This window comes from Leucopleurus acutus (assembly GCF_964270905.1).
Source record: "Leucopleurus acutus genome assembly, chromosome: 11".
NCBI classification, from domain to species: Eukaryota; Metazoa; Chordata; class Mammalia; order Artiodactyla; family Delphinidae; genus Leucopleurus; species Leucopleurus acutus.
In genome coordinates this window covers 93,221,773-93,247,585 of record NC_139152.1, presented here as the reverse complement: position 1 = coordinate 93,247,585, position 25,813 = coordinate 93,221,773, and the positions used below count along the sequence as shown (strand labels likewise).

General features: G+C 55.5%; 1 protein-coding gene across 2 annotated transcripts; it reads right to left on the bottom strand.

The window, feature by feature from the left end:
- Positions 1–3,827: 3,827 nt before the first annotated feature.
- Positions 3,828–24,190, bottom strand: CYTH4 (cytohesin 4). 2 transcript variants are annotated; one of them, XM_082849767.1, is made up of 12 exons: positions 24,122–24,190; positions 22,118–22,182; positions 20,847–20,913; positions 19,230–19,348; positions 17,469–17,549; positions 15,577–15,689; positions 13,468–13,616; positions 7,587–7,698; positions 6,060–6,136; positions 5,612–5,683; positions 4,952–5,106; positions 3,828–4,154 (listed from the first exon to the last, which is right to left on the bottom strand). In XM_082849767.1, exons 3-12 carry the CDS (start codon positions 20,907–20,909, stop codon positions 4,082–4,084), a joined length of 1,014 nt encoding a protein of 337 aa, XP_082705893.1. In that variant the 5' UTR covers positions 20,910–20,913; positions 22,118–22,182; positions 24,122–24,190; the 3' UTR covers positions 3,828–4,081. The 2 variants fall into 2 exon arrangements, with proteins under 2 accessions (XP_082705893.1, XP_082705892.1); XM_082849766.1 differs by lacking the exon at positions 20,847–20,913 and having other exon boundaries at positions 24,122–24,172.
- Between the last annotated feature and the right edge of the window lie 1,623 nt (positions 24,191–25,813).

Genomic DNA, 25,813 nt, shown 5'->3' with positions numbered 1-25,813 from the left:
AGCATCCTTGTTTTGGCTCCTCCTGGCTGGAAGAGCCGGGCCTCCATTTATCTTACCTTTCACGGGCACCTCTGCCAAGAAGCCTACCCAGATCTACGACCCCCCAACCCCCCCTGCATCTTTCCTCCTCCAGTGGTCCAGCCTGTTTTGTATCTCCATAAAAGCACGTACCTAGTTTGCCTTGTGATGGATAATAATAGTAGCATGTAACCCTGAGCAGGTACTCAACACTGTTCTAAGTATTTTGCATATGTTCTATCATTACCATTTTATAGATGGGAAATCCGAGGCTCAGAATGCTTGGGAAACTTGCTTAAGACACAGAGTAGAGTCGGGCCTGAACCCAGGGCCTCCGGATGGCCTCACTACTGCCCCCTGTGGCCTATTACAGTACGTGGCTTTTGTGGCACCTTCTCACTTGCCACCCACCCCGCCACACACAACAGTCTCAATTCACCCCAGGGCAGGGGCTGCCTGGTACCCATGTCTGAGACTCCCTTGCACAGGGAGGTCCCCGCTAAAGGTTTGTGTCCTAGAACTCACCTGTCAGAACCCTTCAAGGAGGAAGATCACATCTAGAGAGGGTAAGCTACTAGTTCAGGGTCCCACAGCCAGAAAGCCAGAGCCCAGGGTATCCCGACTCTCCTAGGCTGAGCAGGGCTGACTGTGCCTGGCATGAGGGGAGAGGGGAGGCCCATGCTTATCTGTGCCCATGGGTGTCTGGGCCTGCTCAAGCCCGCAGGTCCTAGTCGACCAGGTGCATCCGTCTCCAGGAGGCCCAGTTCCAGGCTCTACTCTGGGCTGAGGCCTCATCCCTGAAAGGGGCAGCCGATCCCATCTCCGGTCTGGCTGTGTCGTGGAACCTCTCATCCACGGGTGGTGGGAGCCCCCTGCTGCCCAGAGTGAAGAGTGGCAGAAGGGTGGGAAGGTGGGCAGAGGCCACGGGAGCAGGGGAGTTCCTGGGCCAGCAAGTCAGAGCTGGATCAGACTGTGGCCCTGCCTGCCTCTCTAGCCACGCCCCCCCCCCCCCCCCCCCCCCGCCCGCCCGCCCCGGCCCGGCACCACCGTTCCCACAGTTCCCTGCGCCTCCAGATATTTGCATCTCCTGATGTGGAGCCCCTGAGGGCCTTTTCAGTTGACTTCAGTCTAACCAAGAATTATTGTGCAACTTCCTCTGTGCCAGGCACCGAGCAGTGACAGTCTGGCGTGTGAGGAGTTTGCAGTCAGTGTGTGTGTGGTGGGAAGAAGCAGACGTGAGTGAGCTCTCTCCCACCTGATTGCCAACACTCAAGCACAGCTCCTTTGTGAAGCCCCTTAGATTGCCTCTCCGGCCAGCTCAGCCCAGCCCTCCACCAGCCCCTGTGCTCCACTCTATATAACCGGCAAGTGTTGGCCTGGGCTGTCAGGCCTCCTTTGCACCTGTCTTCCCCGGCTGACTGAGCTCCCTTTGAGGGCAAGGGATTTGCCTTGATCATCTTTGGACCTCTGGTTCTGTGTGTGGAACCCGGTACAGAGTAGGTGCTCCAAAAGCCTGGGCCAAATGAAAGCATGTTGATCAGTCCAACACCTTAAGGTCTTCAAGGAGGGACTCAACGGTGGAATTTCAGGCAGGGGGCTGGGTTAAGGTGTAGGGGCCACCTCAGTGCCTTACACATCCGAGAGTGCTGTCTAGAGTCCTAGAATTCAAGACCACCAAAATGTAAGCTCCATGTGGACAGGGATTCTGTCTTGTCCACGTAATGAACATTGTGGAAAGTACAAATAAATGAAGATGACCAAATTCAAGTCCCCCCGTAACACCCCAAGTGATCATTGGAGCCAATCTGTACTTGCATCCTTCTGCAGACAGGGAGCTTATTACCTATCTCCTGAGCAGCATTCCTTCTCTCTTTAGATAGCACAGCCTATTGGAAAGTTCTTTTGCTTTCCCCCGGTCTTGGCAGAACCAGTGCACTCCTGCCCATGCTCTGAGGGACCCCTGACACAAATCCAGCCCCTGGAGATCTGCCCAGTGTGGCAGCCCCAGTGCCCAGAGGATGAGGGTCCAGGGTCCTTGGAGTGTCCACTCTTCCCTGTCTGGCCCTCCTGCACTCTGGCTGGGAAAGGGATGGTGAAGGGGCAGGTGGACTCAAGGATGGGAGATGTAGTCACAGACAGGACAGAGCCCCTCACGAGTTGAATCATGACCTTTACTCTCTATTCTGAGTGATTCCCAGAACAGTCACTCATGCCCAGAAAATCCCCCATTCCACCCGCTCAATGATGCGGGGGTGGGGGGAAGCTGAGGACCAGAGAGGGGAAGGAAGTGGACTAAGGTCACCCAGCCAGTGTATAACCAGTGGCAGGAGAGAATCTCAGAGCCCATGACGCCTGGCTGCCCCTTCAGGGGCCAAATGAGGCAGCAGAGGTGGCGCTCAGCTCCCAGGCTGACATGGAGTCTGTGGAAGACCTCAAATGTCCTGTAAGGCTTCTTCTTGCAGATGCCCAACCAGATCCTCGTCAGTGCAATACCATTACCAGGTTCTTGCACACCTCCAGAGATAGGGGTCTCACCACTGCAAGGCAGCTACTCTATCCTGACACCCTGGAGGGTGTGGGAGGTGGAGGGGAGGAGAGGTTGCCTCCCTTCCCCGGGGGGAATCCACCTTGCTCCAGCTTGCCCACGCAGGCTGGGAGTGGGGCAGAGGTAACTCCATATCCTGCTTTCCTGCCAGGGAACTTCCCTCCAGGGACACCCCCAGGGCCTGTGCGATGGGGTGAGAAGTGCTACTGAGAAGAAACCTGTTCGTGGAATCCTCCTCCAGGCTGGAATCTCCCTGGAGAGCTGCCTGCCTGTGGGCTGGGAAGTCAGTTCCACTCTTGATGCTGCTACCCTAGAGGACCTCAGGATGCTGGGACCCTGCTCACCACTACGGGAGCCCTGGGCAGTGGTCCAGCAGGGAAGCTGTAGCTGAGACTCTGCTACAAGCTTCTGTGTCACTCACTGGCATGGCCGCTGCCTCCAGGTAACCACAGGTAACCCCCTTGGTAACCACAGCTTACAAAGCTCTCTACTTGGCTTCTTGATCGTACTGCCAGTTCCGCCTGAGTACCTCTGTCTGGGATGCTGTCTGCCATTTTCTTGAGGAGTCCCACCCGCCCCTTCTCTAAGATGGACATCCTTGAGGATGGAGCCCACTCTGCTCTCTGCCTCCCGGCAGCCTTCAGTCCAGAGCCCCCTCCAGCTCTGGTGCAGACATGTCCAGACAGAAGCTCCTTGGGAGACCCAGTCCAATCCTGTCCTTCTACCGAGAGGAAGCAGTCTCAGAGGAGGGAGGTGGCCAGCTCACTCCCTGCTGGGACCTACCTAGGGCCATTGCTGGCAGGTTGGAGGTTGCAGTGGGGGCGGTGCACAGAGCCAGAATGGTCAAGACATTTCTCTCCAAACGCCGTACTTTTCCAGGAACCAGAGAAGGAGGGTGACTTGGACGAGGGCACACAGCAAGTTGGAGACAGAGCTGGGACTGAGACCGTGGCATCAGGGCTTCTAGTCCGGTGCTCTCGGGTCTCCCAGAGGTCTTGTCGGTGGGTCTGAGATGTGTACGTGTGTACAGGGCAGGGAAGGCCAAGCCCCAGATGAGGATGGGGGAGGGGCCGGCAGAGAAACCCCCTGAGCAGAAGGAGGGGGCATCACCATGGCGGAGGGTAGGAAGCATGCAGGTCCCTCCTGCTCCGAGGGCTGACAGCATTTCAGAGGGCAAGGAGACGTCTGACAGGAGAGGAAACTGAGCCCCAGAGAGAGGGCGGGGTGCCGGGCTCTGGGCTGCTTTCCTCACCCCTTACTGCGGTGGACTTGGGGCTGGGGCAGGGCCTTTCCTGGGTGTCCAGGGCCAGCGGCCTCATGGGCGGGCTTCGAGCCCTCGGTGGTTCCCACCCAGCCTCTTTCTTGAGCCCTTCCTCCCCTCTGCTGTCAGCTTGAAGTGAAGGGGGTTGAGGGAGGATGTCTGCGGGCCAGGAAAGGGTACCCTGGGGTGGGAGGTAGGTCTCCAGGTACCACAGGTCACGGGGTTCCCAGGAAGCCGGGCACCACCTCCCAGGAAGCTCACTGCTTGTTGGCAATCTTCTTCTTCCGAGCAGAGACCAGGTCATAGAAGGGGACACGGGTGATGCTGGCTCTGGAGTGAGAGTAGGTGAAAAGATTTCAGGGCTGGGCAGGCTGACTTAAAGAGTCTCATATCCCAGGGAGGGGTCGGCCTGCCCTGCCTCAGGGGAAAAGCCAGATGACCCCAGCAAGGACCAAGCCAGGGTGTGTCCAGCTTCGCTGGCCTAACCCAGAGTCCCACGGGCGGGGCCGGAGGGGGTGAGGCTGAGGCCTGAGAGCCTTGGGAATTCTGCGCCCAAATGTCTTTGGACCCCTCCCCAGGCTCCCAACAGACTCTCAGAAGGAGGTGACAAGAGCCCAGGTGGAACCAGCAGAACTGCTTGCTGGTCACGGCTCTGCGCCTCACTGGCTGTGTGGCCCTGGGCGAGTCCCTCCCCTCTCTGGGCCTCAGTCCTCATGTGTAAAATGGAGGTGAGCGTGGCTTTGGCCTGCCGTGCCCCCTTGTTTTTGCCTGCACTGCTTGTTCCACCTAGAAAGGCCTCCTCTCCCCCTCCATCAGGTCTTTCCAGGGCCACTATGGGTCCTGAGGCTAACAGGCGCTGGGTAAAGAGCTTTACATGCAACCTCTCCCGTGATCCTCCGCCATCCCTACGAAGGCGGCGCCTCTCTCCCCTGTGTCCTGGACCTGGCGCTGTGCCGGCCCAGAGGGGCTGCTCACAGAATATGTGTGGAAGGGATTTGCATGCCAGAAACAGGAGGGAGATTCTAGAGTTAGCCCTCTTTCCAGACAAGGAAACAGGGCTCCAAGAGAAGTAGGCGCTTCTGGAAGGTGACAGGAGACACCTCCCCACCAGTCCGCCCACCCATTACCGAATGGCTTTGATCCACTGGTCCCGCTCCTCGGCGCTGGAGGCTGAGATGCGGTAGGACTCGTGCTTGCCCTCTACCACCTTGCCGTCGCCGTCCGTCTTGCAGGCCTTTATCTTCTGGCCTCGGCAGCTGGGGTTGTAGAGCTCCAGGCAGAACTGCGGGGAAGTGGCCAGGTGAAGGCAGGACAGGGGTGGGAGGAAAGGGCTGCTACACTGGGCTCTCCGGGAGGCTCAGAGAGGCCTAGACGCTTGGGCAAGACCAGCGCTTGGATGAGCGACAGGACAGACCCGACCCCTGGGCCTTCCTGTGAGAGGCAAAGGGGCAGAAGCTGCAGCTCCTCGTGCTGAGAACTTATTACGTGCCTGGCTCGGCCTAAATCCATGATTCTTCTTCAAATCCCCATTTGACAGATGGGGAAACTGAGGCTCAGAAATGAGTGGAGACTTACTGAACGTCCCCGAGCCAGTGTCAGGCTCTGAGAGTCAGCGAGGCCGGGCCCTCTTGATGCCATTGACCTGCCCCCAGGATCCACGGCCCCAGGAGGGAGACTGAGGCAACCCTGAGCCACCCGGAAGGTGTGATGGGCACCCCCTCTCCTCCCACCCTGTTCTGGAAATTCCCGCAGCCGCTCTGGCCTCGGGCCTCCATACCGATACCTACTGGCTTCTTGGGGTCATCCACCTTCTGCACTGAGAGGTTCTCAAGGGGTATGATTCCCCGGGGCTCCTTGTCCTGCAGGGGAACGGGAGACAAGGTCAGGATCTGCAAATGGAGCTTCAAAGCCAAGGGCAGGGAGTGACCTTGGGGGCTCCCTAGACCCGGAGAGGAGTGTGCCCATCTCCCCCGACTCTGTGCAGCCCTGGAGAGGGCAGGGGAGCAGCACGGAAAGAGCCCCGGCTGGGAGTCAGGAGGCCTGACTTTAAGCCCCGGCTCTGCCTTGCACCTTGGCCCAGCCCCTTCCCTTCTTTGTAGCTCAATTTTCCCCATCTGTAAAATGGGTATGGAGGAGGTCCGAAAGATCTCAAGGGGCCCCAAGCTCTGTCAATGGACCACTTAGTGGGAGTCTGGAAAGGGTTTGGGGGGAGGGGCAGGGCAGGGTAAGGCTCACAGTGGTGAACTCAAAGTAGTAGAGGCAGCTGTCCGTCAGGATGAACCAGCGTCGTTTCCACGTCTTCACGCGGCCGCCTGCGAAAGCCAGTGGTGGAGTCAGTCAGCCCTCCTCTGCCCTGGGCCACCAGCACTTCCCTCCACGGAACAGCAGGGCCTCAGACGCTCTCCTCTGGGCCCCGACCTGAGCAGCAAGCCCCCAGTCCCTTGCCTGCCACACCTTCTCCCTTATCTATCCCTTCCTTACTCAAAACCTGAGTGGCTCTATCACCCCCGCACGGCCCCTGAGTTGCCTGACCCAGGCTCCTCCATGATCAGGCCCTGGGGCAGGCTGGTCATTTCCTGCACTTTCCTGCTGCCCTCACCCCTCCGTTCATGCCTTGGCCCACTCCCTGCTTGGCACTATGCTAAGCCTTTCATCTTTCATCTGCCAGGCAATGTTCTAGAGATTTCAAAAAACTTTCACTTACTAATCCGTATAACCACCTATGAGGAGGGGACCATTATTAACCCCATTTTACAGATGAGGAGACCGAGGTGCAGAGAGGCTGAGTCATCTGCTCGAGGTTTGGCTGCAGAGCTGGGATTCGAGCCCCAGTGTCCCAGCCCCAGAGCCCAAGTGCTTGGCTTCCCACACATTTAACTGTCCCAGGGATGGGACATTTTGCAGCTGTGGAAACTCAGGCTGAGGATGGGTGGAGGAGCTGGGATCTGTGACTTAGAGCTTCCCCGGGACTGAGGACAGTCAGCTGGGCAAGGAAGGAGGCTGCAGTCTGCAGGGGGGTAAACTGGGAGGTGGGTCTGGAGAGATGGAGGGCTTGGATGGGCACCCCGGGCCAGGACCCCTGCTCCAACACGAGGCATCTGTCCTCCCCTGCCCTGGAGGACCACTGTGCCTGGCTGGGCTGCCCCTGCTGGGGCGGCGCCCAGGAGTGCGTGGGGGTGGCAGGAGCATACGGAGCCGCTGCAGCTGTGGCACCCACCACAGCTCCCCTCTGCAGGCCCGAGGCCCTCCATGTCCCCTAGTCCCATTGAGGGGAGGCTCCCCGAGCCACATCCTGTCACACTCCCTCCCTCTGTCTTTCAAGGACACCCAACCCTCTGCCCACCAAAAGCCGCCACTGGCTGGCTGTGTGGCCCCGGGCAGATGCCCTAACCTCACTGGGTCTGGGCTAACTCAGAATCGCTTCAGGAAGGACCTGCGGTTGAACCGTTTATCTATGAATCAGTCAGCTTCCCGTCTCCACTTCCTGCTTATCGTCCCCCTCCTGCACTGTCCCCTTATCCCCAGGACAGACAGATGGACGGATGGCACGGGCAGACTGCTGCTCCAGGGTCAGGAGACCTGGGGCTGACCTGACCGCACCCCCGAGGCTGCATGTCAGGTGCATGTGTGTGGCAGCCGCGTGGCGTGAGTGTGCAGGTACGTCGGTGCACGTCCCCCGCGTGCATGAGCACGTTCTCACCCGTTGCGTGAGTGTGCAGGCACGTCGGTGCACGTCCCCCGCGTGCACGAGCACGTTCTCACCTAGCTTGAGCAGCCAGCCCTCGCGGTCCGGGTTGAAGAAGGTGTGAGTGAGGTCGTTGCCATCGTCCTCGGGGATGGAGAAGGGCTCACTCTTGATGCTGTCGAAGAGGTTCTGCCTCCAGAGAAGGGAGGGAAAGACCCGCTGTGACATTCATCCCAGTCCAGGGCCTGGGTTCCGCCTGTGTGACCTCGGGCAGGTCACTGGCCCTCTGGGCAAACTCTTTCCCCTCCTGTTAGCTCCTCCTTGGTCCTTGGCTTTCTTGGGGAAACCCTCCCCGGTCCCCCCAGGCCCAGTGGTGCTCCCCTGTGCCCAACCCCATGTCATGCCTCCCCCTGTGCTATTGTAGAATGGAGCGGGTGGGGTGAGCCCCGCAGAGAGACCGTGCTGGCTGCGTCACCCACGGTCCCCGCAGCGGCCAGTTGTTTTGCTGTCAGTGTGCTTGCTGAGGTTGACTTCCCCAGGTAGATGGGGAGCTCCTCCAGGAAAGGCCTGGGTGTCATAACCCCAGAGCCTCCCCCAGGGCCTGGCCTAAAGCAGGGTAGTGACTGTTTGTTGACCTAGCAGCTGATGGTTCCCATCTCCCACCTTCCCGCTGGAATCCCAGCCAGTGGCAGGAGAACGCGCGTGGAAGAGCACCTGCTCAGTGTCAGGCCACCTGGGCTGAAATCCCAGCTCGGTTCCTTGATGACTGTGTGACCCCAGGCACACCCCTCAACCTCTCTGAGCTGCTCTGTTTACCTCTGAAAAATGGACAATGCTGACCCCCAGTGTTCTAGGGAGAGTAAATGGACTACACTGGGGTCAGAGCCCCTCCCTGCCCCCAAGTCGAGGGGAAGATGATGATGAGGAGAAGCCCCCACCTGCACCCTGACCACCCAGCACCGCTCTCAAGGGTCAGATGAGTGAGTCAGGGTCCATCACCCCCATGTCTGAGAGTGCTTGGCTGGGATGTGTACACGCACACACATGTTCACCAGTGTGCGTGCGTGTGCGTGCGTGCACGTGCACACACACACACGCACACACACACACACACACACACACACACACACACTCTCTGGGGCACAGCAGCCGGATTCAGTGCCTCTTTGGACAACATCTAAGGGGGAAGGGGTCTCCTCTTCTTTTAGGTGCAGTCGCTAGACTTCCAGGTGTATCATGGGTTGGGGGACACAGAGGACCTGCTAGGGAGTTGGAGATTGGCTGCCCATGTTGTGACTCAAGGTGGGATGCTGACCTAGGCTCTTAAAGCCCCCTGTCCTAGGCAGAGGCCAGAGACCTGTTCTGGGGGGTAGGAATTTCTCAGAAAGCAGATTTTAGTTCTCTATGGAGAACTTTCTAGAAGTTGGAGCTGCTGAAATATGGAAGGAGCAACCTTGTAGGGTAATGAGTTCCTTGTCACTCGAAGTATGCAAGCCAGGGCTAAGACCTCCCTGTGGGAGAGAGATGGATGTTGGCAACAGATCACCCCTGTGTGTTTTGAACCCCCTGCCGTGGGGCACTGCGTTCCATAGACAACCTGCCCAGATTTCCCGAGTGTTTGGAAAACACATTCGAAATTGTCTAATTCTGCTGACTAAAACCAGACACAATGCTGGGTCTCTATCCTTGAGATAATGACATCATTTCCTTCTGTTGCAGTTGTCTGTGCTGCTGTTCAGATGGTTTCCTCGAAATTTTAAATGAAAAATTTCCCAAGTACTGTTCGATTCCCCAAAGTTTTAGAAATGGTGTTTTCTGGTTTTTAAAGGGCTTTTCTGATCCAGGAGCTTAGGGGTGGCGGAGGGGTAAGAGATGGGGGGAGGAGAGTGCCGGCTGGAAGCAGGTCTTCCTGGGTTTGATGGAGTGGGCTCTGCTGGCTGTGGTGGGGTGAGTGGGGAAGAGCAGGGACCACTTTCTCTGTGTGGAACCCCTGCATCCCTAAAGCAGCTGGGAAGCCCCGCTTTACCCATCCTGCCCTGGCCCAGCCTGGCCCTGGGATTCCCCAAGTGGCGGTGGCCGGTTGAACAAGGTCTGTGGCAGCAAGGCCTTGTCAGCAAAGCTGGCAGCACAAATATTCTGAAGGCCCAAGGAGGTGAGCAGGGGGACAGGGAGGACCTCATCCTTCATGACACCCACAGGAAGCCCCATGGCAGCTTTGGCTGGCACCCTACAGCCTACACATTCTGCCCCCACAAGGGAAACAGCTCAGTTCACCCACATTTCCTGTACCTTGTAAACCCCAGGCTGCCCCCGCCCCCACCCCCTGTAATATAACATCCTTGCGCCTAGACTTTCTGTCCAGGTTGCTGGGTGGGTGGGGGGGTTGACACTCGCTGCCCACCTGCCACGCCCCCAGGCTCCAGGAGACTGTGAATGACTCCCATCTGGCTAATGAGAACATTTCATCCTACTGGTCACAGCGACGGGTTCAGAGAGGGACCTGTGACCCACGCCAGTCAATAAGCCTTAATTCACTAAGCCTTAATTCTGGGACTCTAGTATAAAGCAAGATGGAAGCCTGGAGCTGCCCAGGCCATCTTTGCTGCAACTTGGGGACAGGCTATTTAAGAGGGAAGCCAACTCGGAAGAGGAGGTTGCTCAGAGATGGAGAGACCAGACTGTGCTCTTCTGACCTCACTGAGCAGCTGGATCTAGCCGAGCCTGAAGCCAACCATCAATCCCCCATCTTTTCCATGATATGAGCTGAGATTCCTCCAGCCAGGAAGAAACTGGAAGCTGGGAAACACGACCAAGGTCTCCATCCCCTAATCTTGCTTTCTGGTCTCTGCAGAGGGAAGGGCTTTGGAGTCAGACAGACGTGGGTTTGAATCTGGACTCCTCACAGACTGAGACCCTTGGCCAGCTACCTCTGTTGGAGCTCAGTTTCCTTCGCTGTAAACTGGGGATGGTACCTGCTGCCTAAGGTTGTCGAGATGGCTTAATGGGCCCAGTATATGGTCAGTTCTGATGGAGACGCTTGGACAGGAACCCAGGAGGTCCAGCCTCGCCTGCAGCAGAAGATGCCCTGAACTGGGAGACTGTTCTCTTGCCCGGACCTCGGTTTCTCCACCTGTGGCACTGGAGAGTGGACAAGCCCTCCTTCTATCCTCTCTGCTTCTTCCCCATCTCCACCCTGGCTCCCTCTCTGGGCAACCCTGTCAAGGTGAGTGGTGCCAGGTGCTTGAAGTGCTTTGTCTGCTTCTCAGGAGAACAATGTGAGGTCAGTGTCATCAGCCCACTTTGCAGATGGAGAAACTGAGGCTCACACGCAAGGGCACACAACCATAAGGGCAGAGCTGGGATTTGATCTCCCATCTTCTGAGTCTACACCCTGTACCTTTGGGCTGAGTTTCTTAGGCACTCGCCCCGTCCCCATCAGGGTGGCCAGGGCAAGACCCGCTCAACATGCCTGAGCCCCAGCTCCCATCATGCACCTCTTTGAAGCCTTTCCCAGCTGCGCACCCTCATGGTCACGGGGTGACCTCTCTTTAGGTGATGTATCTGTGTCAATTTAATTTCATAAATCAGGTCACTTAAAAATGTTATGTGTCCTGGAGAATCCTTTTGCAAAGCTGCAAACTCAATACCTGCAGGTGCTTAAAGCCGAGTCCTTGCTCTACACATGGGGAAGATGAGACCCCAAGAGAAAGCAAGAGGACCCCCGGTCCTGAGCAGCTTCCTGTGAAAGCCTTGAAGAGCAAGGCTTTGAAGAGCAAGGACCAGGCCAGTGTGGTTCACTTTGTGTCCTGGGAAGCTTCTGGATTAACTAGCCAGTCCAACGACATAGGTGCTGTGCTAAGTACCTTACTAATCCTATAAGCTTACCTACACTAATCCTATAAACCGGGAGCTCAGAGAGGTCAAGCCACTTACCTAAAGTCACACAACTTGAAAATGGGGGAGCCAGGACTTGGATGTGGCTGTGACTCCAACGCTCTGTTCTTTTCCCTGCTCAGTGCCTGCCCCTCTCGGCTGCCAAGGAGGATAATAAACCCTTCCCAGACCTCCCAGGAAGAGCTTGAAGCTAAATTGAGATAATAGACCGGAAAGCCCTATGAGAAGAAAGTTACAAGCTCTATACAAATGCAGTGCATTGTTACTAACAAAAGGCTTGAATTGGGAAAAATACCTCTGGAGGGAAGGAGGCTCTTTGGGGGCTGAAGCAATAAAGTGGCACCTGGGAGATCCCACAGGACTGGTGCTGGCGTGTCCTTAACTCATTACCTGCTGGACAAGGTGCGCCCAGCTTCCGGCCCCAAGTACCGCGATGAGATGCGTTCCCAGTTTTCAAATGCTTTTCATGTTTTAGGCATTTTACTAAGGGCTGGGGGTTTTAAATGATTATTAATCACTCTTAATGGCGACCTAAGCTACACTTTAGAGCTTGTGCTATGTACCTGGCGTGGGCTATGCCCTTTACAGTCTTAAAAATTACTACTCACAGCAGCTCTGTGACGCAGGCATCGTCATCCCTGTTCTCCTGGTTGAGGAAATGGTGGCTCCAAGAGGGTGAGTCATTATTTAAGGTCACCCAGCGGGCAAACGGGGAGATGGTACTTGACCTGAGCTCTAACCTACTTTCAAGCCCTCATTTTACATCGTGCCCCCTGCCCACCAGGATAAACTGTCTGGGGACCAAGGAGGAGGGTGGGCTAAGGGCGAGGCTGTTCTCAAACACCGAGGGGCACCAGAATCGCTCCAGACTCAGGCTCTCCCCCCACCGACCAGACTTCTGCTGTCGGAGGTACACAGGGTGCTAAGCTGCCGGGGTGGGGTTCACACCGTCTCCTCCCCTCCTGCCATGCTCTGACCTGGAGGGAACTGAAGCTCTATTGAGCTCTGGGGCGTCTCTGGTCCTAGAAATGAATCGTCAATTCATTTCTGCAGAGCCAGGCTTTGAATCTCACTCCTGTGTTTCTAAAACAGCTCCTGGCTCCGCTTTGCCCGTAGGAAGCAGGCAAACTCCTGAGGCTGTCGTTCGAAGCTATGGTCTCTCTGGCCCAACCTCGGTGCCCATCACGGTCTGTATGTACCTAGCTGGCCACTCTGGATGCCCCTCCCTTTCCCAACCAGGTCAGATGCTGGCCAGTTCCTCTTTCTGGAATGTCCTTTCCCTGCTTCTCCTCTGGGCACACTCCCACTCAACGTTCGAGGCCCAGTTCAAAAGTCACCTCCTCTGTGGAGTCTTCCAGGATGGCACCCTTCCCCTGCTCCCAGGAGAGTGATAATAGTGTCCTCTGTGTCTCCATAGCTGTGTATCCTACGGTCAGTGCAGCATGAATCACGCAGGGTTATAATTCACATGTGTATCATCCTCCCACCAGACCCTGAATGTGGGTTTACTCATCCCTGGGTGCCCCGTGCCAGGCACAGGGCTCGGTGCAGTGTAGCAGGGGTGGGACTGTTTGAGGAGGGGATGGGAGGCCTGGGTTCTGCTCGACTCCCGAGCTGATGTGTAGCCTGTGGAAGACCTGTTCCTTCCTCTCTGAAAGAGGGAGGGGTTTGAGCAGAGTCTGGGGATTTTCAGCCCTGACCCACTGAGAGTCTAAGAATCTGGGATTCCAAAAAATAGACGTAGGCTGCGTGAGGCACCCTTTCTGGAAGGTGTGAATGATGGGTGCCCAGAGTTCCCCAAAGGCTGAGGTCTGGGAGGACCTCCTGGGTGTTCAGTCTTGGACCTCCTTCTTAAGATGGGCCCACTTGGGAAAGCCCTTCTCGGGATCCACCTCTTTTGTGATGGTCCCTTTCAAGACAGTGACCAACCTGGGAGGGCCATCTCAGCAGCGCCCTCTCCTGGAGCGGCCTATCTTAGAGGAGCCCCTCTTGGGCCATGGACCTAAGGACAGGCTCCTCCTGGATGCCTGGGGACGGGGCTAGGTGGGGCCACGCCCCTCTTACCCGCAGCTGCTCCTCAGGCAGGTCACTGCCATCATTGATGCCACGGTTCATGGACACAAAGCGCTCGAAGGGCGGCCTGTCCCGGACGTTGGGGTTGTGGAGGCTGGTGTTGAGCATGATGATGGAGAAGGACAGGACGTAGCAGGTGTCTGTGGGGACGGGACAGCGGGCACAGTCTTGGCCCTGGCCACTCCCCCCTCCCCTGCCCCAGTCCCTTCTAGGGGCCAAGAATGGGCCGTTTCAATGTCCTGAAGGTCCACTCTGTCCTCCCGGCTTGGCATTTGAGGCCTGGCCACGCCTCCCACTCTTATGGGACTCCCTGCTCCAAACAAGCTTCAGGTGTCCGTTCCGGAGCCCCTGTGTGCCTTCCTACCCTGGTACTTCTGCTCCTGCTGGGGCCTCTGCCAGGCACTCCCTCCTCTTCCCTTTCTACCCACTTAAACCCTCCCACTCTTTCGGCCCCAGTTCCAGTCCTCCCCCCCAACCCCAGCCCTCCTCCCCCCCCAGCCCTCCCCCCACCCCAGCCCTCCTCCCCCCGAGCCCTCCCCCCCAGCTCCAGCCCTCCTCCCCCCTCCCAGCCCCCCCCCACTCCAGCTCCCCCCACCCCCCGAGCCCTCCCAGCTCTACTGCCCACTCTGTTCTCTGCCTTCTCGGAACTCAGAGGATGCTTATTGTTGGCAACACCGTTCAGGGCTTCGTCACGTGCCACTTGGTAATCTTATTAGCACTGTGGGGCTCCCGGAGCCGCGCTCCTGTTCCATTATTCAGACTTTCACGTGCTCGGGAGCGAGGCTGGGCTGAGCGTTTGGGAAGGAGGTGATCGCTGCTCTACGATGTTTTAAAGCCCTGGGTCCAGAGCCAGGGAAGTCCAGCTGTGTCCCCAACTCTCTGGTTGACCTTGGAAAGTACCTGAGTTCCCAGAGCCTCAGCTTCCCCATCTGCAATATTAGGAGGTTTAACTTTGAAGTAGCTTCATGTTCTAGAACATCGATGATTCTCCCTCTGGTAGCAGTGGCACTAATGTTGGTGCTTGCCCTGTGCTAAGCTCTTTACAGCCCTTGACAACACTATGAGGTAGGCACTGTTACCACCATCATTTTACAGATTAGGAAACTGAGACACAGGGAGAGTGAGTTTACATGTCCAAGGTCACAAACTTAGGTAGTGAGACTGTGATTCAAATCTTGTGCTTTAAAATTCTTTCCTTCCTACAAACATTTATTGTGTACCTCCTAAGTGCTACAGAATGGGGATTCACTGGTGAAAAAATCTGTATGGTCCCCATCCTTGTGAGATATTTAGACTTGTGGGGCTGACAGATAACGAACAAGCAAATCCCTAATTTATACATAACTACAAGGTAGGCAAATGCTCTGTAGGACTTGCCCATGGATATACTGCTGAAAAGCTCCCTTTGCTTCTCGGAGTCTGTGTTCTGCAGGGATGAGAACACTGATGACCTTGTAGAGTGGATGTAAGGATTACATGACTTTGCATGGGTAAAGCACTTAGCACGTGGGGAGTGCTCAATATGTGGACTTGGTTATTGCTATGGTATCTTCAGACCCAGAGAAGAGGCCAGGACAAGCCTGCCATGATGACTTTTCGCCCACCATGTTGGGGGATGTGGGGGACTGAGCTTTGCTGATATCTTTCTATACCCCTTTGCGCCCTGCATCCTGCTCAGGCTGTTTCATGCTTCTGTGCCTTTGCTCAAACTAGAACTCCTGTCCAAAAGGCCATTTCTCCCCTTGACCTCCTGGAGAACTCCTATTCATCCTTCAAAACCCCATTCAGACCTCAGGACCTCTGGGAAGCCAGCCTGGACATGCTGAGTTCCCCCATCCCTGCCCTCAGATGAGGCACTGATGCCTTAGCACCCTGTGCCATTATTTCCTGCCTTCTCTCCCAAGGATCATGCCCTGAGGCAGCTCTGCCTGACAAGCACCCAGCAGAGGGCCTGGCACAGAGTTGGAACTCAGTGAGGGTTCATGAGGGGATCTGGGCTCCCAGGGTCTGGGTGCTTGGGAGAGACCTGAGGGGGTAGAGAGGCCGAGGTGCCTCGGATGGCAGATTTGTGTCTGGCAGGGTCCCCTCCCACACTGGCACCTGTGGACTGGAAGACACCTGGGTTGCAGAGGCAGTATCGGGTGGCAAAGGTCTCCATCATGCGGTCGATCTTCTGGGCCTCGCCTGGCAGTCGAAAGCTCCACAGGAATTGTCTGGGGGAAGAACAGAACCATGGGCAGTGGAGGTGGGGGAGGCTCTAAGAGGGGGCTTAGGGGGTACCCCATCCCCCCACCCCACAAGCTGCTCTGTGTTTCCCAGGCGTAGTCTCTTTATCCTGTAAATGAGAGACTCTGCACCTGTCATCTAGGTTCATGGGGGGTTGGGGGGTGTCAGTGGAATTTGTTATTCTGAGCACCAAGATTGCAGGAGGGATCCAAGAAATGCTTTTTCTTCTAGAACACAGGAGATGAGCGGGCACACCCCTCTGCCCATCTGAGACCCAGCACCATTTGCGGCCCAGTCCACCTTAGCCCTGTGGATTCCCGGGTCTGAGACCCCTCCCCGCCTGGCCACTGGGCCCTGGGATTTGACTGTGGGACCCTGGGGGAGTGTCTTCCCTTGGCTGGGAAGTAAATGGTTTCCACAGCTTCCAGCTAAGTTCCCCAAGGGCAAGGGCAGTGCCTGCTCCTCTCACATCTCCTGGTGAGCTGGGACAGCTAGTAACTGCTCAGTAAAGGCTAGCTGAATGAGTGAAAGAATGAACAGGTGAATAAATGAACGAATGAATGTTGGAGACTCCCAACCTACCCCTCTCCTTTAAAAAGCATGGGAGTTAAAGGGAAGGCCACATTGCTTAGATGGTGGTGGCTTCTTCCTTCTCTGCCTAGCAAACTCCTAATCATCCATCAAAGCCCAGAACAAATGCCCCCACTCAGGAGCTGATTTTCCAGGCATCATCTGCAGCAGCAAGACTTACTAAGCACTGACGGTGGACCAATTCTAAGCATTTTCTCATTTAGTCCTCACCACCCTATGAGGTTGGTACTGTTAGTATCCACATTTTACAGATGAAGAAACTGAGGCACGGAGAGGTTTTTTTTTTTTTTTTTTCTTTGCGGTACGCGTGCCTCTCACTGTTGTGGCCTCTCCCATTGCGGAGCACAGGCTCCGGTCACGCAGGCTCAGCGGCCATGGCTCACGGGCCCAACCGCTCCGCAGCATGTGGGATCTTCCCGGACCGGGGCACGAACCTGTGTCCCCTGCATCAGCAGGCGGACTCTCAACCACTGCGCCACCAGGGAAGCCCCGGAGAGGTTTTTTTTTTTTTTGTGTGTGTGTGTGTGTGTGTGTGTGTGACTTTCTCAAGGGGTGAGTAGCAGAGATAGGATATGAACTGAGCAGTCTGGCTCCAGAGCTTGTGCTCCTAACGCATATACTGTAATGCCTCCCATTGTTGTAAAAATGAGTAGCAACAATAATATCCTAATTAGAAAATAATAAGTAATAATAAATGCAGTACACACTAAGCTGCATTAATAAAATAAGTAAAACAAGCACTAATCCAAAGAGCAGTGGGATGGGAATGGCATCATAATAGTAATAATGATTATGATTTAATATTATTATAATAATGATGTAATGTAATAATAGTAGTAGTAGTAACGAGCCAGGTACTGATCCAGGCAGTCCACACCTATTATCTCATCTAACCTCAGCTCTATATGGGGGATAATGTCATTAATTAAGTTTATTTATTTATTTATTAAAAAATTTTTTTGGGCCGCACCACGCAGCTTGTAGGATTTTAGTTCCCGCGCCCTCAGCAATGAAAGCGCTGAGTCCTAACCACTGGACCGCCAGGGAGTTCCCTCATTTATTCATTCTTTCTCCTGATGCTTTGTTTGTGCTGTTAGCCATGTGGGTGGTGATACCCCAACCCTTCCTGCCGTGCCACCCTCGGGGGTCAGGCCCCTGCCCCCTGCACCACTCACCTGAGGGCCTGGACAAGGTTGAGGTTGGCGAACTCATGGCAATCTACGAAGGCCTGGAGGACCTGCAGGTTGATGGGGTCCCTGGCGAGGAGGCAGAAGGGAGGGCGGGACACACTCGGGCATTTGCTGACACCCACCTCCGGGGGGGGGGCGGTTGAGGTGGGGGAGGCCAAGGAGGGGAGAGATGTCCTCCTTCTGAATCCAGCCACCATCTGGTCTGTTCACATCTGTCTGAGCCCACATCACAGTCCCCCCCGCCCCCGTGTGCACGTCCATGTCCTCCCACACACAGCAGACGCCCCACCCCGCGACGGCTCACCAGCACTGTCCTCACCCAGGAGGGGAGCTCTGGTTTCAGAGCGGCCTGCCCTGGGTCAAATCCTTCCTCTGTCACTTCCTTCATGGGTGACCCCACACAAGCCACTTGACCTCCCCAAGCCCCAGTGTCCACAACTGTACAATCAAGAGAAAATGCCCACCCCCTTTTCCCTCCCCTTCCCAGATCTGAAATCAGAAAGCGTTGCCCTTCTTGCCACCTGGGTTCCCTGCTTGCTTAGAAGGAGAGTGTCCTCTGGGGAGCCTGGGGGAACGGTCCCTGGCTTGTTGGCCCAGTTCCACGCCTGTCCCCTATAGTCTATCTGCCACCCAGCAGCCAGAAGGGTCCCCTCAGACCACTCCCCTGCCCAGAACCCTCTCAGGGATCCCCACCTTGTCACCTACTACTTTCTTTCTTCCTCTCTCTCTTCCGGTCTCACTAGCCTGCTGTTCTTTAAGCAGCTTCTGCCCCAGGGCCTTTGCACACACTGTTCCCTCTGCCTGAAATGCTCTTCCCCCAGAGCTGCACTGCTCACCTCCTTTAAATTTCAGTCAAAGTTCACCTTCTCTGTGAGACCCTTTGTGTCCACAACTATTTAAAGTCCACAGCCTTCGAAGCATGGTTCCCAGAACTTTCTCATCTCCCTTCCCTGCTTTATTTGTATTCCAAAGAACTTATAATTTTCTAACGTATTTTACATATTTTGGGATCTGCCTTCCCCATTAGAATGTACCTCCTTGAGGGTAGGAGCTCTTTGATTTTGTGTTGTCCTTGTTTTTGGCCGTGCCGCGTGACTTGTGGGCTCTTAGTTCCCTGACCAGGGTTGAACCCAGGCCCATGGAAGTGAAAGTGCCGAGTCCTAACCACTGGACATCCAGTGGTTTGTTTCTTTTTAACTGAAGTATAGTTGATTTACAACTGTGTTATTTTCAGGTGCACAGCAAAGTGATTTGGTCATACATATATATGTATATATCTGTATTCTTTTTTTCAATTCTTTTCCATTATAGTTTATTACAGGATATTGAATATAGTTCCCTGTACGACACAGTAAATCCTCGTTGTTTATCTATTATATATGGTAGTGTGCATCTGTTAATCCCATACTCCCAATTTAATCCCCCTGCCCGCCCCCCCGACCAGGAGTTTTGTGTATCTTGTTCACTGGTGTACATCCAGGGCTTGGAACACTGTCTGGTACACGGTAGATACTAAAAATATCTACTTGTTTTCTAAATGAGTGAAGGAAGGAATGAAGGCCGGCAGGCAGCCCTTGGTTCAGGGTCTGGAGGGACGTGATCCGTTAGGCAGCTGAACCCCAGGAGTTATGACTTTCCTAACATGACTCATTCCCTTACTTACCTGCACACACAATCCCTTCACCCACACCTGTGCACACCAGCACACCCTCATTCTCTACCTCCCTGAGGCCCCGCCCTCCTTACCTCTCCCCCAGGTAGGTGCCGATGGCCGTCTTGTTGAGGCCCTCGCCCTTGTACAAGAACTGGGCGATATCCTGGACATCAGGGGTCAGCAGCTTGTGCTCAGTGAGATACTGGATACCCTGGAGGTGGTACACAGAGCCCGTGAGCAGCCCCGCCCAGCAGCTGGCCTGGGAGGAGGGCGGGAGAGAGCCTCTGTGGCCAGAGCCCTGGGCCTGGCATTCTAGCATTGGCACAGCTTGTTCTGGGAAGTTGTGTTCCCTCCTTAATAGAAGTTGCCTTTGTAAGGTGGTGAGTTCCCCATCAGCAGAGACGTGCAAAGAGAGATGGGGTTCCTGCCATGAACCAGGTTCATGCCAGGTGCTCCCCAGGGTGCCCTTCAGTCTGACACTCCTTGAGGATATGCTTCGATGATTCTATGAATTTATAATTTTAAGATTGAATGATTCAGCCCTTCCTTTTGTCCCCCTTAAAATTCATACTATTTAAACATAGTGTTTCATTTTTTCTTACAAGTAATCTATGTCCATTGTATAAAAATTAGAAAAAAACTGCTCAGTCAAAAGGAGAGGAAATTGCTCAGTCCTACCACTCGGAGGTAGACAGTTTCCCTGGTGGTCCTTTCCTCCCTCTTCTGTGTGAAAATGGGAGTGTGCCTCGCCCGATTTTCTGATTTGACAATATCTCAGACATCTCTCCCCACGACCCAGGCAATGGAAGTCTGTCATCTAATTTTAGGAGTTTGAGGGGTTGGTGTCTGGTTTTCCGTGATGATGCCTTCAAGTCCCTATTCCTTTTGGAGAAGAGGCTGCTGGGAGAGGGGGGACAGGTTGCGGAGGGCTCTGAGTGACAAGCAGATGGCCCAGGGGATCCCTCAGTGGCCCCTCCCTGAGGGGCGCTCAGGCAGGATCAGGTAGGAAGTGAGTTAGCGCGCACGCGCGTGTGTGTTTGTGTGTGTGTGTGTGGTCTGTGTGGTCCGTGTGGATGGGGGCAGGGGTTGATTGCTGTGCCACTGGGACACGGGAGGCCTGTGATGGGGAAGAGGCAACCTTCTAAGCGAGAGCAGTAAATTTCCAGGAACCCCGTGGCTTCCCTGACCCCACCTCCGTGTGTCAACTTGTGGCTTCCTCCTGTCCCGGCTCCTACAGGAAAGGAGCCCAGGGCCACCTGGCTGGGCGAGGGGTGGGGACTGGGGGTGCTCTGTGACCAGTGGGGGTGGGGTTAGAGCGTAGCTGAGCCCTGAGCACTCAGGGCTCCACGCCAGCATCTCAGGACTGGCTCCCCAGCCGAGGGGCTGGAGGACACTTCTGGAGACTGAGTCCCAGAGTTTAAGGGCCCCACTGCCCAAAGTCCAACTCACAGAGCGGGGGACAGACATCACAGACCCCATCGCATCCTCCTGGCTCCCACCTCATGCCCCGGAGCTACTATGCTGTGGGGTGGCGGAGCCCCCAGCCATAACAGGCGTGGGGCAGGATAAGATGCTGAGCCCGACGGGGCTTCAGTTTCCTCATCTGTAAAGTGGGTAATTGTGTCAGTTGAGGGGGAACAAGAGGACATCGTGGAGGGCCCCAGCATGCAGCTCTCCCGGCCCCCTGACTCGGCCCCCGCACTGCCTACCTTCACGGGATCCATGTTGAATTTCTTGCGCCCGATGCCCAGCTCCTTCTCTTTCTGGGCCATGCGGCTGTAGACAGGAAGACATCAGCCTGGACGCCCCCGGACCCCAGGACACCCCTCCAATCCCCGAGGACGCTTCTCTCAGCTAGAGCCAGTATTCCCTAAGGGCCTCCAAGTGGGGCTGGAATCACCGGGGAGAACGTGAGAAATGCAAGGTTTGGGCCCCTTCCTGAGCTACAAGACCATATTTCCAATGGGCCCAGCTCTGGAGCTGTGGCCTCAGGAGCCAGAGATGCTCCTGGGGGGGATGTAGAGGGGCCCCGTGCTTAGAGGGGGAGCAAGATAACAGGGAGGTTGTGGGTAACAGCACAGGCTTTGGAGCCAGGCTTCTGGTGCAAATCCCACTCATCTCTCTGGGACTCAGTTTCCTCATCTGTAGCATGCGGTGACGCTACCACCTGCCCCCCAAGCATTGTTGAAAGGTTAAAGCATTGAAAATAGCTAGCGTTAGGTGCCGTGTAAATGTTATGTTGTTGTCATTTTTGGGGCTGGAGACACGGGGGCGGTGCACGTGTGTATGTGGGCGTGAGTGCGTGCACGTGTCCGGGCTAGAAAGGTGGAGATCAGAGGCATCAGAGAACTGAAGGCTGGCAGGGGCAGGGTGGGGATCTCCTGGGACACTGTATGGAGGAGTCAGTGCCCTGGGGCCCTAGGGGATTATGTAGGGACCAACCTTCTCATTGTATAAGTGGGGAAACTGAGGCTCAGTTAGGGGAGGACCGACCGCAGGTCACAGAGCCAGGGACAGTCTTCCTATAGAAGGGGTGGGGTGATGACACCTTACGGGTGGAGTGAGGTGGACCAGCCTCGGCCTTGCCACAGGCCAGGCTCCTGTCCCTGTAAGGCCCCTGGCTTCCTTATCCTCATACTTGGGGCTGAAATTCCCCTCTCCCTGGCCCAACCCAGGATGCTCCTGGCCAGCGATTGGTCAGGGGCTGGGTCAGGGTGGGTTGGGAGAGACTTTGGGTGGAGGAGGTGGGAGAACGGGGTTGCTGCTGAAGAGAGGGGTTGCTGGAAGCAAGGACCAGACCAGACCACGGGATGGAGTGTCAGGGCCGCCCTGTTCCTATTTCACCCCCCTATGCCTCCCCTCTGGGGGTCCGACCCCTGATTTCACCAGGGCCCGGGCTCATTCACTCTCACTCATGGCATGTGACGTCCTCAGGAAGCCACTGTGGCAGCTTCCCAGGGTCCCCTGCCGGGCCCCTCACCTCTCCTCTGCTGTCTCGAAGCAGTCGATTTGAGCAAACACATCTTCGATCTCGTCCTTCAGCTTCTGTGGGGTGGCGGGCGGGGGGAGGGTGGGGAGGCAGAGTCAGGGGGCGGAGCCTGGGACAGAAAGGGCTTCACGACCCCCCCTGCCCCCAAACACAACCATTCCCACTTCCAGGCATGATTCCCAAACCTCTGTCCTGAGCTGCCACTAAGGGACCCTCCCCCTGGTGGATCCCTTTCCCGAATATCTCACATCCTCAAAATCCCAAGTCAAACTTCTTGCCTCTGTTTATCCCTAGTTCTCCCGGGGCTCCTCTCGTGGCGTGAGGGAGTCCCCAGTCCCTAGCCTTTCCCCCACTCTATTTCTGGTCTTCCCATCTCTCACCTCTGCAGCTGAAAAGTGTCCTACCCTTGAGCCAAAGCTTCTCGGCAAGCCCTCCTCCGCCCAGCTGCCATCTTTCTGAAGCACAGCTTGGTGCCGGCCCTTTTTCCACTCAAACTCCATCCATGGCTCCTTACTGCCTGGCCAGGCAGGAGGTACACACTCTCACCCAGTGATCAGGCCCCAGCTCCTCTCTGGTTTCCCTCCCTCCATCCATTTACCCTGTCCCGCTCCCTAGGCTCTGTGGCCACTACGAGCCAGGAGCTATGGGTCAACAGGGTACAAGACGGCCCAGGACCTCTTCTCAGGGACTTTGCAACTCCAGTGAAATTTACAGAAGAGGACACGGAGGCCCAGAGAGGCGAAGGCACATGTCCAGCATCTGACTCCAAGCCTCTGCTTTCCCTGACACCCCCCAAGCTTCTTCCATCTTGACCTGGCGGGAGGTGCCCAGTGGCAGAGGAGACTCCCTAACTCAGTGGCAGCATCAAGAGCCCCCAAAGGCACCCCTGCCTTCCCTCACCTCCCTCAAGATCTCTGGGATGGGGGTGGTCCTAATAGGGCTTTGTCCTGGGGCCCAGGAGCAGCATGGGGCCTGGAGCCTCTTTCTGAGTCCAGTCAGCTCCTGTCCATGTGAACTTGGCCAAGTCACTGAGTGGCTTCCCCACAAATAAAATGAAGGTTCACTTGTAAGTATTAACTGAGTACCTACTATGCTCTGACTATTGGACTCGGGATATAGTGGTGGGAAACAGACCCAGGCTCTCCTTACATGGAGCTCACCCCACTGGACTTTGGATCGTGGGGCAAATGAAAGGACCATGCAGAAGATGATCAGAGTAATGGTCTAGAAAGAGCCTGGCACATGGTAAGTACTTGCTGAGGGAGTTATCTTGTGCCTTCGTCTTTCTCTGGAATCTTAGGTGTACATGCGTTGGGATGGGAAGTGGGGTCCCACCAACTACAGCCAGAGTGGACAGGACGACCCCTAGGAGGCGAGGCATTTGGGCTGAGAATGAACCAGGAGAAGAAGGAGCCATGAGGAGGGATTAGGAGAGTGTCAGGCAGAGGGGACTGTGAGTGCAAAGGCCCGGGGGCAGGACCGAGCATGGTGGCACATTCCAGGAGCAGAAGCAGGGCCTGTTTCAGAAGGTTGCTGAGAATCAGATGAGCTAATGTCTGAGAAACTGGTGAACGACAAGTGCTGGGCAGGTAATGGTGTTATCTTGACCAAATGGTCTACATTTTCGGGGAGATGAATCTGAGGTCCGGGTTGGAGATGAGACCATACTGAGGCCATACAGGTGGGGCTCTGCATATAGTAGGTGCTGAACTGATGGTTCCCTTTCTCTCCCTTGCTCTCCTGGCTCGCTCTGAGCCCAGCAGCTGAACCCAGGAGTGGGGACTCCCCTGGGAATTCTGTTCTCCCCACTCCCGGGGGCTGGGGCTGAGGCTACATGTGGGCTGGAATCTGGCCCCGCTCTTGGCCCACTGGGTCAGGAGGTGTGCGAACATGTATGACTGCTTGCTTGTGGGTATGTGTGGTTTGAGGGTGTGTCAGCACGAACATGTGGGCGGACAAGAGCATGTGTATTTGTGAGCGTGAGTGTGAGCACACCTGGATGTCCTCCAGAAGCTGCTTCCGATGCCATTTGATCCGCTGCAGTTCCTCGGCCTCCCCGCTGCTCAGCTCCCCTGGGTCTGGAGAGAGAAGAACTGGTGGTCCCTGGCTCATTCCCCGCCCTCCCCTCCATCACTCGGCTCCAGCCACCCCAGCTAGCTCTCACTTCCCCAGGGCCCTCTTCCTTCTAGAAACCCATGACTTGCTTGCCCTCTTCATCCAGGCCTTGGCTCAGATGTCACCTCCTCCAAGAAGCCTTCCCTGACTGCCCTGTCTAAAGCAGTCCCTCCCCACACTTCCCTCCTACCAGCTTTATGTCTCTTCTGCCCCTCTGGGTACAGACTCCCTAAGCCATCTTGTTTACTTGCATCTTTTGTGTTCTACTCATTCCACTCAGCCCCATGAGAATAGGCACTTCAACAGTTTTGCTCACTGCTGTATCCTCAGCCCCTAGAAAGAGCCTGACACAGAGCAGGTGCTCAGTGCAATACTTGCTGAAGGCATTCATCCTCTGCTGCAACTTTACTTCTTCACTGGATCACGCATCTGTCATTCATTCATTTGTTTGTGTGACCAGGAAGTGGTGATCATTCTGCCTCACATCCCATTGGCCAGATGTAGCCACACGGTTACAGCTACCTTCAAGGGAGGCTGGGTAATGAGCCTTTAATAGGGTGGTCCTGATATCCTTACTATGTAAGATGGGGAAACTGAATTTGGGGGAACATCTCACAGGGCCTGCCCCAGACACTCAGGCTCAGAGAAGTGAGGTGACCTGGCCAGGGTCCCAAAGGCACAAGTTGTTGAGCCAGGGTGGGACTTGGGTTAGGATGACGACAAAGTCTGAGTTCTTTCCTTGTCACCTGGAAATGAATTAAAGGAGACACAGGTGTGCCAATGTTCTGGCAATGTGCTATGACCATTCCCCCACCTGGGTCAGCTGACCTACCTCTACCCCCACCCCTCTTCCTGTCCCAACCATAACACTCTCCTGGTCAATATCTCCATGGAATCCTTATTCCATAGGGGGAAAAGTCCTCATCCAGCCAGGCTTATTCCCCACCATTCTCAACAAGAACCTGCCAGTCCAGCCTGCCTGCTCCTCACTGCCCCCCAAATGGTCTAACTCTCAGTCTTACTTCTCCACCTTTGCCTCTACAGCTCCTCCACCCTGTGATGCCTTTTCCTGTCTGCCCATCCACATCCTCTCGACTCTCAAGTCCTAGCTTTGGGAAGCACCTGGCCACATTTCTTAAAGGTTTTGCAAGGACAGATATGATCTCTTCCAAATAAAAGCAGAGAATATCAGGAGGTCCATTTCCCTACTTCCCCTCCTGTTGACTGAGCAGTCATCTTGGACTTTGAGATGTTAGCTGGGTATTGAGGTGGCAGAGCACCAAGCTAGAAGGAGGCTGGGCCCTGGGCAGCCATGTGGAGAAGAGTCATCACGTTCACCTCCACCAGCTACCCACGTGGACTTTTCAATGAGAGAGAAATAAGTTTTGAGAATGTCTCAGTCACTGCTATTCTGAGTCTTTTTGTTACATCCGCCACACCTGAAACTCAACTTATCCAGTGTCCTTGTCTCTGAAGCATGAATCATAACCTAGACGGTGGTGGTCAGGATTAAAAAAATCTGAATTTTTTCAAACACTCAGTGAGGATCTGACATACGGGAAGGGTACAACA

Coding starts and splice junctions, on each gene's coding strand:
- CYTH4 (XM_082849766.1), bottom strand. CDS start 24,155: ATGGCATCGGAAGCAGCTTCTGGAGGACATCCAG. Junction 19,349..22,117: donor TTCGAGACAGCAGAGGAGAG/GTGAGGGGCCCG, acceptor TACCACCTCCAG/GGTATCCAGTATCTCACTGA. Junction 4,155..4,951: donor CAGTGGATCAAAGCCATTCG/GTAATGGGTGGG, acceptor CTCTCACTCCAG/AGCCAGCATCACCCGTGTCC.